Source organism: Mytilus californianus, unplaced genomic scaffold (genome assembly GCF_021869535.1).
Source record: "Mytilus californianus isolate M0D057914Y unplaced genomic scaffold, xbMytCali1.0.p SCAF_14, whole genome shotgun sequence".
Taxonomy (NCBI): Eukaryota; Metazoa; Mollusca; class Bivalvia; order Mytilida; family Mytilidae; genus Mytilus; species Mytilus californianus.
The window spans coordinates 1,692,864-1,710,468 of record NW_026262626.1 but is presented as its reverse complement, the minus strand read 5'-3'; the positions used below and the strand labels follow the sequence as shown (position 1 = coordinate 1,710,468).

At 32.4% G+C, this 17,605-nt stretch overlaps 1 protein-coding gene and 1 long non-coding RNA gene across 17 annotated transcripts in view; one reads left to right on the top strand and one right to left on the bottom strand.

Annotated features, from left to right (window-relative positions):
- LOC127724001 (CUGBP Elav-like family member 2) overlaps window positions 1-17,605 on the top strand; it is a 70,587-nt gene that overhangs the window by 15,835 nt on the left and 37,147 nt on the right. For 13 of the 16 annotated variants that reach the window (XM_052230733.1, XM_052230728.1, XM_052230730.1 and 10 more), the window contains exons 3-4: window positions 1,826-1,908; window positions 16,878-16,971. In XM_052230733.1, coding sequence (XP_052086693.1) covers window positions 1,826-1,908; window positions 16,878-16,971 — 177 coding nt within the window. The remainder of the gene's footprint in view (window positions 1-1,825; window positions 1,909-16,877; window positions 16,972-17,605) is intronic. The other 3 variants (XM_052230734.1, XM_052230735.1, XM_052230724.1) reach the window with 1 other exon arrangement.
- Window positions 11,431-14,088, bottom strand: LOC127724002 (uncharacterized). Its single transcript, XR_007992294.1, has 3 exons — window positions 13,993-14,088; window positions 12,827-12,937; window positions 11,431-11,836 (listed from the first exon to the last, which is right to left on the bottom strand). It is a non-coding gene; the product is annotated as an uncharacterized LOC127724002 (long non-coding RNA).

The following is a 17,605-nucleotide window of genomic DNA, read 5'->3' as shown; positions in this document are numbered from 1 at the left end:
TTGCATACATTGGTGTATTAATGTGAAATATTTAATGGACAGAATTTTTCATTTCAAACCAAAATATAGATTACTTTTGGCCCCCAAGGATCAGTAAAAATTATACTGTCCCTATTCTGCAAATGTGTTTCAGGGGTGAAACTTAACTTTGCAAGGCCAGTAGCCAGCTGGGCTACTAGACTTGAAAATTATTAAGCCCAGACAAAAAGTTAGTAGCCCACTTTATTTCACTATGAGTATCACTGGTGAAGCAAGAAAATTTTGAAATTTTAGACTCAAAACCCTGCATTCTGAGCATACCTAGAGGTGATTTAGATGCTTGGGAAAATGTAAATTTTGTCTTATTTTTGTTGTTGACTTCAATAAAATTTAATAAAAAAAAAAATCATTTACAAAATGGGAATCTTCATACCCTGTGTACCAGTTTTTTTTTTAATATCTTTTTAAGACAACTAAAGAATTCTCTGTCCTTAAATACATGTAGATGATCGATGAAATATTTAATTTAGTTCTTTAATAATCTTATTTATTAAATACCTTGATCGATTTATTTTGCGTAACTACGTACATTTGTAAACAAATGACCCCCCTTTTTTCTCAAAAGACTTGTACACGTATTTCAAAGGCATTGTCATAAAATTGATATCTCCTCTGATTTTCTCTTTTTTGTAAACTGTTCAGTAAGTAGGAAACTAAAATCATTTTGAACTAATGTTATTTATTTGTGGTCGACAATATTCTACTTTCGTTTTTGACCTTCATTCTCTGGACACCACGTGGGATTTGAAAAGGGAACTACAAAACGTACTGTTTTCCAGATTCTTAACAACATTATATATTATACGTTCTTTTATTTGACTGATATTATTTCATAACATGCTATTGTCATCTTCTCTGAATTTCTTCGCTTTCTTGAAGCCAAAACCGAACTAAACAGGGTATTTGATTGCTTCATTGTAAATGACCATCTTGTTATCCTTGCAAACATACGATACTTTCCGGACTTTAAATAGACGACCAATCAGTGACCTGAATTAATGTGAACTATATTTAGTCAAAGGTAAACACTGATTTTACATCCTTGTTTATAGCGACCGCGACTTTGCGACAATACAACTCTCGACACTTGCCTGTATACATTTTAAAAAGATTTTTTTTTCTTTTTGAATTTATATTTTTGTCAGTGAAGTAGCCAGCACTTGGAGCTACGGTAAACAGCGGATTTCCGTCTGTCGAGTACTTTGTTTTCAATTCGCCACCTGGGCTACCACAACTGAATAAAAAGATCGCCCAGGTCAATTTCTGGTCGCCATGGGCGACTGGGCGACCGTTAAGTTTTTTCCCTGTGTTTTAGGCCTTAACAGGTGACCAAAAAGGTTACTTTTAACAGTTGTCATCACCTGATATGTCTGTCATCCGATAACTTTTCATTGTTTTCATCATCATACCTTGATGTAATTGACTAAATTCAAAAGAGCTACTAGCCAAATATTATATTTCAACATGTTCAAAGTCCCTTAAAAAAATTCTGGCTGTTAATTTCTTTAATCATTAACTTCAAAGATTATGGTAGACCTTTTTTCAAAGGTAAGGATTCTAAGTTTCATGGTAGTGTCTAGGGATGCAAATAGCACACAGCAATGTCAGATGCAAAATATTTTACACTTTTCATTTTATATATATGAGTTTCATGTTCAAATGATGTAGCAATTAAGGTTTTACAGTGTTTCCCATCACTAAAGAACCAACAAATATCCCCTCTCAGACACAAATTTCTTATTTATCCTATATAACATCTTATTTATTTTCCAATTGTATGTTTCAGGTTGTTGTTTTGTTACATTTTACACAAGAAAGGCAGCATTAGATGCACAGAATGCACTACACAATATCAAAACAATGGCAGGGGTAAGTTTGATTTTTACATGTTTAAAAACATGTCAGGGGTTCATAGGCCACCTTGTGACAGATGTCTTCCATCTGAAATAAGTTGCATGGTGCATCTTATTAATATTACAGTCTCTAAGGGTGTTTTAGGAATTGTCCCAAATTACACGAAATTTACGTTATTTTGGAATCAAAATTATTAGGGTCAGTCAGTGGCGGATCCAGAACTTTTTGTAAGGGGGGCCCACTGACTGACCTAGGGGGGGCGGCTCCAGTCATGCTTCAGTGATTCCCTATATAATCAACCAAATTTTCCCACAAAAGGGGGGGCTGGGCCATGGGTCTGGGGAATACATGTACTAGAAAAATATATTGCTATGTTATTGTATGACCCTATGAAGGAGTTGGTGTATATCTTTCAACAATATGCACTTCAAAACCTGAACATTGTTAGCAGGTGAAGTGTTTACAAGTTGATTTTGTAAATGATTAAAATTTACCAGATTTCTGTAAAAATTGATGAACTTAATATGTTACCAGTATGGTACAATGAAAGATGTGAGGTTATCGTATTTGTAAAGGTATAATTGTAGTTAGACAATTCATAAAGTACATTTGATTTGAAACTGCCAGCAAAGTTTTAAAAGCGTACAAGTGGACTGAATCTGATTAGTTATTAGCCAGCTTAGGTTCATGGCTCTCTTGCATAGATAAGTTGATACTCAGCATGGAATCTTTGAAACTTAAGCATTGATTTGACTATCAGAGGAAAACCTGTTCTATTACAACACAGTATGTATTGATCTGACTGTATCAGGTGTTAGAGGCTGCAGATGTGAGACTGTTTTTGTCACAAATATGAACATAAATATCATAGACTTAATGAAAATTTAATCAATATTTCTCTAAAATGTAAGAGATTTTGTATCAGAGGGAAAGATGCCATTGAGGTTTTAAATGTATTGTTCTTTTCTTGGTTTGATATGTCCTATAACATAAGGACTTCTCTCCGACTCAGATGTTAGGGTGTTGATTCTAGATTGTGTGTGTGTATATATATATATCTTTCCTGCGTTTGCATTGCAAAATGTTTGGTCAGTTATTTGGAAAAAGAAACCCCAGCAAAAAGCACAATTTTCAAACGAACTTGACATGAATTTGCTTTTGGATGTCTGCACTTATACTTTTGTAAAAGTATTCGTTTTGAGATGACTCATACATGTAGCATGAATGGTGCATGGTTTGAATGAAAGGAGGTTTGAGCCACATGATGACCACTCAAAGAGTTGTTGCAAGGGTTCGTTAACATTTATAAAGCATGACTATCTACACAGGTTCTGTTGTTAATTGCAAAGACATATCATATACCACTTTTCCAGTAGAAAAGTGATCAGCTTCTTTACTTTGCAGAAGAAACGTTATCTGGACAGACAATGCTGGCACTAAATAGAGAAGCTGCTGTTAAATGCCAGATCAATTTGTTCTGATTCTTTTATAAGCTTCTTGGTTAGATAAATACTTGGAACTAAGATGTCTGGAAAGGTCCTGGCCATGTTGTCTAATATGATCAGTCATAGAATATTCTATTCCTATCCTTAAATCTTCTTTTGTGTCTTACAGTTGCATTACTTTGATCTTGAACAATTGCACTCATTTTGTACTTTTATTTTATGATTTTAATTTACATTGAGTCTGATGTTTATTAATATTTTGTATTATTAGAAGCAAAGATTTTGGGCTTTTTGTCCTATACAGTGATTCCCTATAAAGCCGAAAAAACATATTTTAGAAATGAAACAAGTTTGACACATGAAAAACATCTATAGAGGACGATGTCAACTAGTTTGACACATTTCCAAATGAAGCACAACAACTCAAAAGTATTCTTATATTGAAAATTGATTGCAAGTTTATACTGAAAATTTTTATGACTTTCAAGTATTCTTTCTTGTACGATTGTTTGTGAAAAGTGTTGTTGGTCTGTAAAAATATTTGTAGCAGTCTAAGATTTGTTTTGGTTAGGCTTTCCACTTTAAATGTCTTATGTGCTTGTGCATATATATTGTTGGCCAACTTGCCTATTCAAACTTTTTATCAATGGCGGTTTTTTGGTTCCTCAGCTGCTTTATGAAATCAAAAGTTAATTCTTGTGAACTTAAAGAAATATATATATTTATATGAGAATTTGATTTTTGCAGTTGAGCTTTCTGATAGAAAAGAGTACTTGTTAAAAATAAAATAAAGCATTTCTGATCGACATTATACACTGTGGCCGATTTCTTATGAAGTCTTTAAATATCTTGTGCTGTGTCATTCAAAACCTACCTTATCTACCATCTTGTGATAGTTTAATTAAAGATTTGAAAATATACCACCTAATTAAGTATTTAAAGGTAGAAAGATTAAATACCTGCAAACCAATCAAACAAGAGGTACTACACAAATATTATTGTATTGATTGTCTTCTCAATAAATAGCTTGGCAAATATCGCAGTTTAAAAGTTTGGCTGATAACATATTGATTTGATTGTATCTCATTGTCAGGTTAAACCTATACACTCTATAATAATAGTGTAAGAAATCACCAGGTCATCCAGCTACCATACCAGGCATTGTTTTCAAACGGCATGTCTTTTGTGCTCATTATCTCTCTAATCTAGCTAATTTGGAAATAAATAGACGTGAATGGTCGTGACTTTGTAAATAAACTGCTGGCAATACACTAACTGTAATTAAGTCGACATACATGATCATTTTTATTGTTTGGTTAATGGTTGATTGATCGCCTAATCGGCCCTAGTTAATCGGAATTATGTTTTAAATGGTTTCATATTTATAACTGTTAATCTGTTCAGTTTGTTAAGTTAGTATGAAGTTAAGCTTGCTTAATATGTATTAAGGTAATGTAATGGATATAGTTTGTACTTTATAAACTATATTATAAAGTGCAGAATGACCTTTTAAAGAGAACATGTCATTTACACCAGGCTAAGTAAATCTAACAATACATGTATAAAAATTAGGTGATGTTGTATGATTGCCAATGAGACAACTAATTACCAGAGTTCAATTGAGGAAGATATAAGCAATTAAAGGTCACCATATGACTTTCAACTATGAGAAAACCCCATACCATATAGTCAGCTATAAAAGGACCCAACATGAAAAATGGGAAATATTTTAAACAAGAAAACCAACGGCCTAATTAATAACAATACAATTACAAAAAACAAATATGACGGACATCAACCTCTAACTACCACTGAACCACAGGCTCCTGGCCTGGGACAGGCACATAAAGATGTAACAAAAGTAAACTCATTGTAGTGTGCACCCTAAACTAGTTATGAATTATATTAAGATATCTGTGATCAACATTCAGTTTTCATGGTTAAGTTCATATTTCAGATACTATAAGCAATAGTTCAAATATTTATTAGTTGTATGGAATGATTGCAAGGTGTACATGTCTGTCTAGCAGGGTTCATCTGACCTTGACATCATTTTCAGAATTCATTGGTCAATGTTTATTTGTGTGATTACCATTTCTCTGATACAAGTAGCGTCAATTGTATTTGGTGTATTGAATGGTTGTAAAGGTATAGCGCTTGCAAGTTTCATCTGAAATTGATCTCATTATCATGGATCATTGATAATGTTAAGCTAATGTGATACTTGTAGATGAACCTTTATAGGAAAAAACCTTTGAACATTGATTTCGATCATAATCAGTTATGCAGGCGAGACATTTCAGCTTGTGCAATCTTGTAACACATACATTACCATCACATCATCATCCTATTTTGAAAGGATTGGAGAATTATGAATTTTTTTTTCAATTTTAAGAGGTAAATAATGGCTTGTAATATGCCTTTTCCTTTCGGTGCCAGATGTTGATAATTTATTTGAAAGCTCACCTGTTTAGTGTGGACAAGCTGCTTCTGAGAACCATCTGAACTCTTATACTTTGTGCATAATATATCTTCATATCTCAAGTATTAAAACTTAAAAGTAAACATTCAGAAAACTTTGGAACTGAAATCTGATTGAGAATTTTACCACAAAGTCGGAAGAAATTGATGAAAAAAGGAGGATACATTTTCATTGGAAATTGGTCCAAAATGCTACAGGATTGCTAGGGAAATAAATGCTATATAATCTGTATGAAATGTTTTTAAAAAGAAAGATTTTAATGTCTTCCTATTGTAGCATTTCAAGTAACCCAAAAGATAGACATGTATATATATATATAAGAGGTGGAAGATACCAAGGCATCATTTAGAAGCTCAATAGAAGTCCAATAGAAACTTGTAAGGCCATGACAAATCTAGAAAGAAGACTTAAAAGACAAACGCTCCACAAAGCACTACATAAATACTAAACACTGAGCAACACGAACCCTACCAAAAACTGAGGGTGATCTCAGGTGCTCCTTTATAATTCCAGACATTAGCTGTCTCTTAGACAAAAAAAAATTGCTGTTTTAGCAGCACGTCTGGTTTACAAACAAACTGCATTGTTTTAATGAATAGTTGGAAGCTTTATTGCTGTTTGTCATGATATTCACCTACTGATCAAGGAAAGATATTCATGTTATTGGTAATTTTGCTATCTTATCCATTCTGGTACAAAAGTCCTCAATATTTCCTGTTTTTATTTAATATTAGAAAAGTGATATATATGTAATCTTTCACAGAAATAACCTCGTTACTTAATTATTTTACAAAAATGCTTATTTTACGATGTTTCTATTTATCGTATAAATAGAACTCTAGGTGACAAGATTGCTAAAAGATGTGATGAAAAATTCAATAATTTTGCGTCAAACTCTAGTTATCTGCCATTATAAGTGTTAGGATTTCCTGTAGATAATGGCTGATCAATAGTAGAATACCTTCATTTTAATTGCATGGTCAAATACAGGTTGGGCTTCATGGCTTTCTTTAAAAGCTATAGTACAAAGCTGACCTTACATAATCAATGTAAACTCAAACTCAAGGGGCCACCAGTGGGATGTGGTAAAGCTGACTTCTTCATAGAGAAAACTTCAGCTTGTGGTTGAAAATTATAAACGATGAATAGCCTACAGATTATGCATTTTAACTACAATGATCTTGGTAACCAGATGTAAAGGCAAGGTGGACTGTAGTGTGTAATAAAGGCATAATTACTTATTAGACCCCATCATTAGACATTCTGTCATGAATGAGAGGCTGGAGTCTCTAGCTTGAAAGTCCAGGTTACAAACTAATTTTAAAGTTGCATTCTAGGTGCATGGCTACTAGTATCACAGCCAGGTCAAATATTTTCACTGATAAATAATGTTGAATAATTCTTAGCTCAAGTGACAAATGATCTAATACTCCTGTCTGAAGAAAACACTCTAAACATTATTTTAGGGACATGTAATCAAGGATCACCAAGAAATGGCCTAATTCTTAAAGTTATCTAGTTTATTACAAATGTTTTGTTTGTTTTGTGCTGAATACATCTTTTCAGCACGTAATCTGAACATTTTTCTATCATTTTACAGTACAAATATATTAGATTTAGTTGGATATTTGTATCTAATGTTAATTTTAAGATGGTAAGCTAGACTAATTACAACACGTACATGTAGTTGGCTGAAGTTTTACCCTTGTCTATTGGTCTGTTCCAAATCTCTTTGGAGGTTCTTTGATTGATGCTTCACACAGTTGTCATGACATGTAGCTGATCATACATTGCTGGTAATTGGAATTGCCTTTTCTGTTCATTTATTGCTGCAAATTAGATTAACTTTTTTTGGGTAAATAAGACAAGGGGATATACATAATGTTTTTTTCTTTCTATTTTGGTCTAGTCTAATTCAAATTTCATTTACCTAATTCATAGGCTAGTCATGATCAGACATATTTACAGTTGTTCTACGCCATTTGTTTTTGCTACCAACTTCAACCTCTTTGATACTTGACTTTAAATACTAGTATCTTCATTATGCTTTAGTGGTCAACAGTTGTTTGGTAATGACATTTACTTATTTACTTCAATCAGTGCAACTAATCAAATGTGTTTACACAGCCTTCCAGCCTATTGTTTTAAATAGACTTTCTGTGGTTACTTACAATGTGATAATTACATTGTCAATATTGAAAAAATTCCGCTTTGGAGTTTTGTACAGATGGATAGTCCGCCTACTTTAAACAATTATGATCACAATCAATAGCATACTAAACTTTATCACTAAACTTTATTATTGTTATCACGGAACTTTTGACAATTTCTTGTCCATGGCATAATCAATTAACTACTATAAATAGTACTTATCTGAAGCAGGGTCGCTCAAAATTGAGAGTTTTAATGCAAATATAATGCAATATGCTTTACATCTGTTCTTACTGAGGGTCGGGGATGTTTGGTCCAGTTAGTTTTCAGCCTTTACTTGAGGAAACAAGACCGGACTGTCAAGAGATAATATTGCAAAGATCTTCTGATGTTAAAACCTGTTGATTTCTGAAACATAGAAATGAACTCCTGTGGTACATGAACTTGTAAATACTTATGAACATGTTTTTAATGGGAGACCACCAAAAAAAATAAAAACAGTTACTTTCTTTTCCCTAGAGCTATCAAGCTGTTTGACTACTTAAAGTTTGGACCAAACCATCTTTTACTTAACTTTTGTTAATGTTTAATGGATCTTTTTTTAGGACTGAGGGCAATGTATTAAAGTCAACATCGGTTTGTTGATCTTCACCAGCCATATAGTATACAATAGGAAGCCATTCTATACAAAACAAACTCGGAACTATTCTTTCTCAATTTAATTAGAATATTCAGACAAAGAAAGCTCAACTTAAACTTAATTCTTTTTCTGTATAATCAAAGTAAAATTTAGTAGGCTCTCCTTTAAGAATCCTTTGAAATTTTTTTCACAAAAGATTTTTGTCAAGATCAGATTTTTCAGTAAACATTTAAATAAGCAGTTTCCCTTTCAGATTTTGCGTTAGTATGAATGCTCACAAAATATTTATTAGATTCGCCTTTTAAATCAAATAATTTTCAGATTTAAGAAAGTCGCCCTAATCTGTTATAAAGAAGTCTCAAGGGAAATTCTTGCATAAGACCATTATATGTTTAATTATATATATGGCTTTATTTCTATGCTTCTTTTGAAATTTCATAATGATCATTATTACAGAAAATTCAATTATTCTTTCCTGGGCTGACATATTAAAGGGATTTGTTTAAAGATATGTAATGATTATATAAACAAGTATGAAAACTTAGAGAAGAAAATTTCTTATACTAGTTGAACAACATTGCTGGCAATTTTACATGTAAAACTTTTATGATAGCATGCACTGATCAATTAATTAAAATAAGTGTTTCTAAATATAGTTTCTTATGGTTTTAAGTTCAACATAAATTGGTTGTTTTAAATGTTCATGCATGTTGCACTATAATAAGAACAAAATTTGTGTGTGTTTTTTTATGTTTTAGAAGCAAAATTATGGAAGTAAAAAAATTATGCCAAACTCATTAAATATCATAAATTACACAAGAGAAGATGATGATCACTTTAAGAACATTTAGGGAAAGGCTTCAGTAAAAATAATTCTGCTATTAAGGATTGTGATATCTAGAATAACTTTCAAGGGAGATTTGACCATAACCTTTAACAATAAAGGTACCACAATGTGTAGACATCCTTGACATTACACTACATGACCTGTACCAGGTTACTCAGACATTTGACCTTTGTCTGTGATAGTTACAGTGGTGTATCAAGTATGGTCACAGTGAAATTTATAGAAGCTAAAAACCAAAAAAAATTGATTCAATGTAGTCAATTAGTTAACACTTGTCCAGTAAAGGTTCATACATTTTTAATGTAAAGGTGAAATGAAAAATAGATAAAGCAGATTTCATAATAGAGATTGTTTCAAAAAAAAAATTGAAGTGATGGTAAATATCTATAACATTAGATATTTTGTTTAGAATACCAGAAGCTAGTTCATTAAGTTCTCTTCTGCAATGAAGCACATTCTATGTTATTACAGTAATATTTACCCAAACTCATAAAACATTTGTTGTATATTTGTAAACCATTATAGAAATATAAAGATTTGTTTGAAGCATTACTTGTATCTATATGTACTATGTAAACAGTGATTGGAGTGTTTTCTGTTTGGATTAAAACAGCTGGCGTGTGTACATATGTCAACAAACCTGGACTTCCTGTATTGTTTACAAGGTAGCTGACATAATCAATGTCAGTATGTGACAAATCTTGTCAGATGTTTACAAATATGTTATAGTACTAGACTAAGTACCTGTAATGTTAGTCTTTGTAATAGAGGCTACAAGCTTATTCAGATTTTTGAAATTATTTAGACTAAAGATCCAGAGAATGATTAATAAACTGTGGAGTCTTCAGCTTTAATCACAGGCCAACAGCCCATACTCTAAAAATTCCATTGGGCCTGTATTTATTATACATGTACTGACCACTTAAATAGTGTGATTTATTTTGCAATTATCTGGTCCATCCGGTTCAACAAATATTTTCATCACACTTTTGTAAGAAGCTACTGAACATATTAAGAAAGCAGCTTGACAGTGATGAGTTGTAATATACATGATATATGAGCACTTTAGGATCTGTCAGGTACCTACTTCCCAGTAAACAATCCAACGTTGACATTACGTTGTGACAACGTAATACTACCGTTGTGACAACGTAGTAAAATTACGTTGGTACAACGTAATTTTGTGGACTCCAAGGCACGTGCTGACAACCATCCACACAACGTTGGCACAACGTAATTTGTGACGTAACTTATTACCATCATAAGACGTTGTAACAACGTCGCAACACAACTGTAACTGTCCCTTGTCCTCATTTGATTGATAGGAGCAATATAATTCCATTGAAGAAGTAAACAGGGTCTATATTTTATTCTTCTGACCTGTTTTAAGTTGTAAATTTGTCTATGTAGGAAAGGACTCAATGTCGATAAGTACTCTATTTCCAAACTGCCAGCTGTGTATAATATAGTCACAAAAGTTGTTTTTTTTTTGTACCTTTTTGCCAGTTTTAATGTCAAATGTATAAATATCTGTTTTCCCAAAAACTTTGCATTATGTTTTACATTAAACCTGTAGTTTTGTCCAATTCATGTTTCACACAGTTTTTAAGGTTAAAGTCTTAGTTTTTAACTTTTTCAATACTGAAGTACAAGATTTACACATTTCCATTTAACAAAAGCAACTTTTCTTTAAAAAATTTAACACATACTACTATTCGAAAAAAGAGATTTTGTATGATGGCCAATGAGACAACCCTCTATCCAAAAATCAAATATTGACGATGTTAGCAATTATAGGTAACTGTACAGCCTTCAACATGACATCTTGTACATGCTGCAACTTCTGAATGTTTAGGGTTTCAGTGTTCTAGAATATAGATTTCACTATGATGGTGGAAATTCTAGAATGTAGATTTCACTTTGACGAAGGAAAACATTTTTTAATGAATTGTTCAGAAATACAGCAAACTACCACATATACCTTAATATTTACTGTAGATTCATTCAGCTGGATTCACTACACAATGACAAGCTAGGAAAAAAGTTTGGAAAAAGGCCCAAAAGCTGACTGTCTAATTTACAAATATATATTCTACACAACTTATACACACTTCTAAATATATCCCAAATGAAGAAAATACCTGAAATTCAATCAAACTAACTATTGCTTTTTTTCCATTGACCAACTAGAGATAGACCTATCCAAAAGTTAAGACTTCTTTTTTCTAAGCTACATGAACCAATAAAAAAATAATATGTTTCTGATTTTTTTTTTAATTTTTATTCCAAATTTTAGTCTTGTGTTGGTTGTATACATGTCATTCCAAATTTTGGTTTTCTGCCCTCTGATCAGCTGGTCTTGTGTTGGTTTCAGGTCTCTGAAAAAATAATAATCATAAATTATAAAATACAAAAAAAAAGTTGATACCAACTTATGAATTACAGCAGTTCTTAAAAAGTATCCTGTGTGTAAACATAATCAATATTTTTTTCTATTGCTGGTTGTATAATAAATCTTGCAGATTCATAATTATGTTGTGTTGTTACTGAGATGTTTGTATCTTTGCCAATTATACACATTTTGATAATGAATGTTAGAAATTTTAACATAATTTCAACAGTATATAATAATTTATAACTTTTGGTTAACCTTTGTTCTTATTTAAAAAATTAATTTGTTGTTAAATTGAACATGTGTTAATGAAATTATGGCTGTTCAGGAAAATACTGTGTCCGCCCCCCAGGGACGGCCCTTTTTTTAACCCCCAGCACCAACAGAATTAAAAATAAATAAGAACAACACTCCTTTTGCATTTTGGTATTTCAAATACACCACCCCCACATAAAATTTAAAAAAAAGAGCCTTCCCTGGGGGGACATAGTATTTTCTGGAACAACCAGTAGTTATTCTACAAATAATAATGAATCCAAATTAAAAAAGGAAGTTTGGTTTCTCAAAATTGTCATTGATCAATTAATTTAAGATATTCATAGGATTTTACCTTAATAAATTTAGAATTTACATCAATACAGCAAGACCTTATATCATATGCCAATGAACGCAATCTATAAAATCAACAATTTATAATTTGATAAATAAAATTAATAAAAGAAGAATGTGTCATTGAGCCACAAATGATGTTATTTAAGGACATAACTGAAGAACAGTAAAACTGATTCTCTCCAAATTCAAACTCTGCATTTTATGATAAGCATTGTGTATAAATTTCATAACATGTCGTTCAGGCAAACTCAAGTTAGAGAACAGTAACCAATTTTGAGTTCAATGTATGTACGTACAGTAGAAGAGTAAAACTATATCACTCAGTGAAGGAGGGCATAAAAAGAGCTGATCAACTGATGTTTACCTTTTTATAACTTGGTCCATCTTTTTGAGCTAGCTGGTGCATGCTTAAGTGTTACTGCAATGCATTCCTCAACCTCAGACACATTGGCTCTGTGAATTTTTATACAAGACTCTAGAAAAAAAATTATAAATACATTCAATTATCTTCTATATTCTTCAGTCTGTTTACATGCGTGTCAGTCCAAAAACATTTTGGGAGAACTAGGTAAGTGACAAATTAACATGCATTCCGAAATTCATAAGATTTATGATTGATTACGACATTGTTTCTGATCACATATTCAGTGAGAGTTGTTTATAGCTCGTCATTGATTAACATGTAGATTTCATACCATAAGTTGAACAGCAAAAAAGACGTTCCTATATACTGTTTTTTTAACACCAGTAAACTGGGTTTTACCCTGAAAACAGGAAAATTTTACCCAACTTTTCCCGACTGGATCCTAGTCTAAATAATGATGACGTCTGGGAAGGCTATTTTAATTTTTTTCTGTGACGCCTTCCTACGACGACCTAGTCCCACATAATTATGACTTCTTGGAAGGCTATTTTAACTTTTTTTCTGTGACACCTATCTACGACAGTCTTTATTGGCACAATTGTCTATTCCCATGTCAGACCCAGTGACACATTGATTGATTGACGGTTGCTTAACGTCCAGTGGCAAATATTTCATGCATGTTCAGGATGACCCCCAGTGATACATGTAGTATTATCATTTATAGGCCGAGTTTGTAATGTGCCCAGATGTCTAGCTTCGCATTTGTGGTAGTGATCAGGCTTTTATGCTTCCAACATTATCAAAAAATAACAGTGCAAAAGACACTTGCAGCCTTAATATATAGGGATAGTAGCTCGTCATGGATAGAAAACAAGTGCCTATGGCTGTGCATCCATCCCCCCCCCCCCCCCTTTTTTTTTTACTTTCTACAGTTAATTGCATATATCTTAAAAAAACAACACAAGTTAATCGACCATGTTGGCTAAAATATCTTGTATCAGTGCAATATATTGACAGTAAAAGAAGAAGTATCATATTTCAACACGGTCACGGACAACAGACTTGAAAGAGGCGCCCAACACGGCAACAGATGTTTTATTTTCTTCAATCATACTTGTTTTTATCATGGAGAACCTTTTTGGCGTAATGTGCAATTATTATATTACCTTTTTCTTTGTTCTGGAATCTGGATCGAGCTAAATTTCACTGCAAGTTTTATCACTGTTTTTAAAAATCAAGCGGTGAAAGTGCGCATGCTCAGACTGTTCTTAGTAAGCAGCGGTAAAACCCGAGTACTGCTGAATGTTCCACTATTATAACCAATCGTAAAAAACCGATTATGAAATTAAAATAATAAATGATGACAAAACTTTAATGATATATTAAACAATAAAAATTCATATAAAATATTTATATTAGAACATTAGAATTGGATTTGTAATATTTTCTTGGACATTTTGGTGCAAATTATGTCTGTGCGGGAAAAAAGGGGGATATTTTGAAAATCGAAAAAATCGTTAATATATTCTAGTAAAGGTGAATGATATATCCAGGAAGACTCATACCCACAAAATTCGTCCCATAAAACCAGATTTAAATGTGTCACTGATATTCACAGGGTTTGTTCACTACGTTATTATAATGTTGATACGACGTAACAAAATGTTACGTCGGATTATGACAGTTATAAGCACGTTGTCACAACGTAATAAAATGTTACGTCCTGACAGGGTACTAAATTTACGTAAATTCGACGTAATTTTATAACGTCGTCTGTACGTCTACATCCAACGTTGGGTTTTTACGTTCCCACAACGTTGGTACGACGTAAACTCAAGACATGACGTTCAGACGACCATTAACCGACGTCGGGAGTACGTCGTGTGTTTGCTGGGTTCCTGTTGACCTATACTTTGGATTTTTTTTCATTATGCTGAATGATGAATGAACTAAAAACTTTTTGTCACATTTTTCTCCAATGCTACTGAACACAATGATTCATATTTTATCAGCTGCTTAACATTGATGAAATGTAATGGGTGTACACTTTTCTGATCTGCCAGTAACCTACTTTCTGTTTTCTCCTACTTTGAATTAGGAGTTAGGGTATGCTGAGTAGCACAACAGCACATGCATTCTTGCTTTACTTACTGACCAATCATTCACCTTATAAACAAATTTCAAATGATGGATCACAACTATTGGCCAGAAAGTTTATCCTGAAGACTTACCATGATGACAGTTTTTTGTGTGCTTGTTTTTTTGGGTTCAGATATCAGTCAGAAAATTAAGAATTTGAAACCTTTCTTGGTTAGATAAAAACTGGTTCTAACTATGTCTGAAAGGCAAATATGTAAGGAAATTAAGATATGTACCTGATTCTCTTGTTTCATAACAAATAGGGCCAAGTATATTTATTTGCTTCAAGTGGTCACTTATTTCAGAGGTCGCATCCTGAGCACAGAATATTGACTACTCATACAAAACACATGAGGAAAAAAATAAAAAAAATTTCAATGCTAAGAAAATAGTGTTAAAGTTACAGTTCAGTTTTGTTTATCTCAGCTGGTAGAGGTTAATAATTAGGCTATCATTTCCTTAGTGTTTACTGTGTCAACAAAAATACATGGTAATCTTGTTTAAGATAGTAAGAAATGTGTGGAAAATCTTATAATGAAATGATATCCATTGGGCAGGTGATTTTTACAAGTGTATAACATGGTTTTTTGGTAGAAAATCTTATCGGAACAAGGAGGTCATTTTGTGTGTGTGGGAATTTGAACTTGTGCAACGTTTATTTAATATACCCTAATTCAAACTCTTAATATATTGTCACGGTGTGATGCTCATTAACTTGATTAACTTGATGAAATGAAACTGAGGTACATCATGACCCATTTTGAATTCTGGAAATTGATAATGCTAAAGTAGCTTGCCAGCAGGAAAGAAATTATGGTTTTTAGGTAGATCTATTCATTGATGAAATTGGATGCCAAATGTTTGTCAGATCCTTTTAGACATAGCAATGATTTAGTTACATTCCATCACAGACCTAAGTCATGTCTGGTATACCACCTGGTTATGATACCCCATACCAAGCTATGCAGAGATCATTTCTGATCATCAGATCTGACATTTGTCTACTTACATGACAGGGATTCTCTATCTTCATGGGGAATCTTCTCTATACCATGGATCTGGAAGGTCGTTCAAGGTTAGATGCTATTTGATAGTTTTAATTGAACATGATGGCTGTTTGTTCCTCTTGGATAGGTATAGCTGGGCTTTGGATACATTGATATATCTTGGTGTATATAGGTATTGATAGTTAAACTGGGTGTCAATCAGTCAGTTGATGTTCAATGTTGCTGTCACATATGTGTATTACACATGATATTTTTGAAAATAGATAGATTTTCAATTTACTGGATATGAAATGTTCTAAGTAAATTCTAGATTAGTTTGCTACTTCCATAAGAACTATGTTGCTAGTTTTGAATAATAAAAATCTTATGGCTTGGTCTTTAAATTTCTCTGAAAAGTAGATGATAGAAAAACAGTGCCAGTAACATTAAGAAGTTAGCAAATAAGACACTGTTTTACTAAAAGACAAGTCGGCTGATGAATGTAAGAGAAAGCTTCATGGTTATGTACCTCAATATATGTAGTTCTGTATCTCGTGTATCTGATGCAAAGCTTGCATTGTAATGTACAAGTCTTGGCATAACAGCAATAAGGAATGGTTACTGTCACTAAAGATTAACCAGAGCAGGTCAGGCAGGATCATCATAAGGTTGTGCTACATTTCTTACCATATATATTGATGGGTCATTTTACATGAATTCTCTTCAGAGAATAAGTGAATAAATAGATATGCTATGAAGTTCGTGCACACAGGTGTAACTCATTCCATTGACTATTCTCAAATTTATGTTATGATTAGTGTTTTTATTTATACTGAGTATTTATAGAAGGTAATTGTCATTACAGTTCCAATAATTACAATTCATATTATCTTAACCTAAATTTTGTGATTTATTTTTATTTTTAGATGCATCATCCCATACAGATGAAACCCGCAGACAGCGAGAAACGAAGCGGTGAGACAAATTGTGGTGGATATCAAGTCTCAAGAATAATTTCCTGTAACCAAACAAACCTATTAATCACATATAAACACAAATTTCACTTTAAAATGTCTTTTCATTCATGTAATTACTCTCCATATTTGTCATTAATGAAGTAAAAAAAAATATGAATATGGATATATTGAAATTGTCTGATTGTCCCTTCTCAGCTACTTTTAGTTGGGAAACGGACTATGTCAATCTGTAACTGAGGAGGGGCTTTAAACTCCCTACACAGGTTTTACAGATTTCATGAAAAATCACACAAAAAGCATCAGTATACAATGTAAATACCCCGGTATGTATCCTTTAGGGAGGTAAATCCAGTCTGAAATGTTTTAGCTCTTTAGAAAGACTTCCTCATTATTTGGCACATTATGAGTAAAAATGGGGTTTATAAATTTATTGGCTTTGATCCCTGAACAGAGAACCTGAAGTTGAATTTCAAAAATAATAAAGCTCTTATTTTAAAGGAATATTTGTTAATTTTACACAAAAACATTTGAATAAGAACTTAAGTCCAAAATGCTAATGAAAAAAACCAACATATTTTAGACACATATTCTCACACTTTAGAATTGCATTTTTCTGGAAAATTGTGTCTGGAATTCTTTTAATGACAACAGGTAAATTGAAAATGAAGCTTACGGAA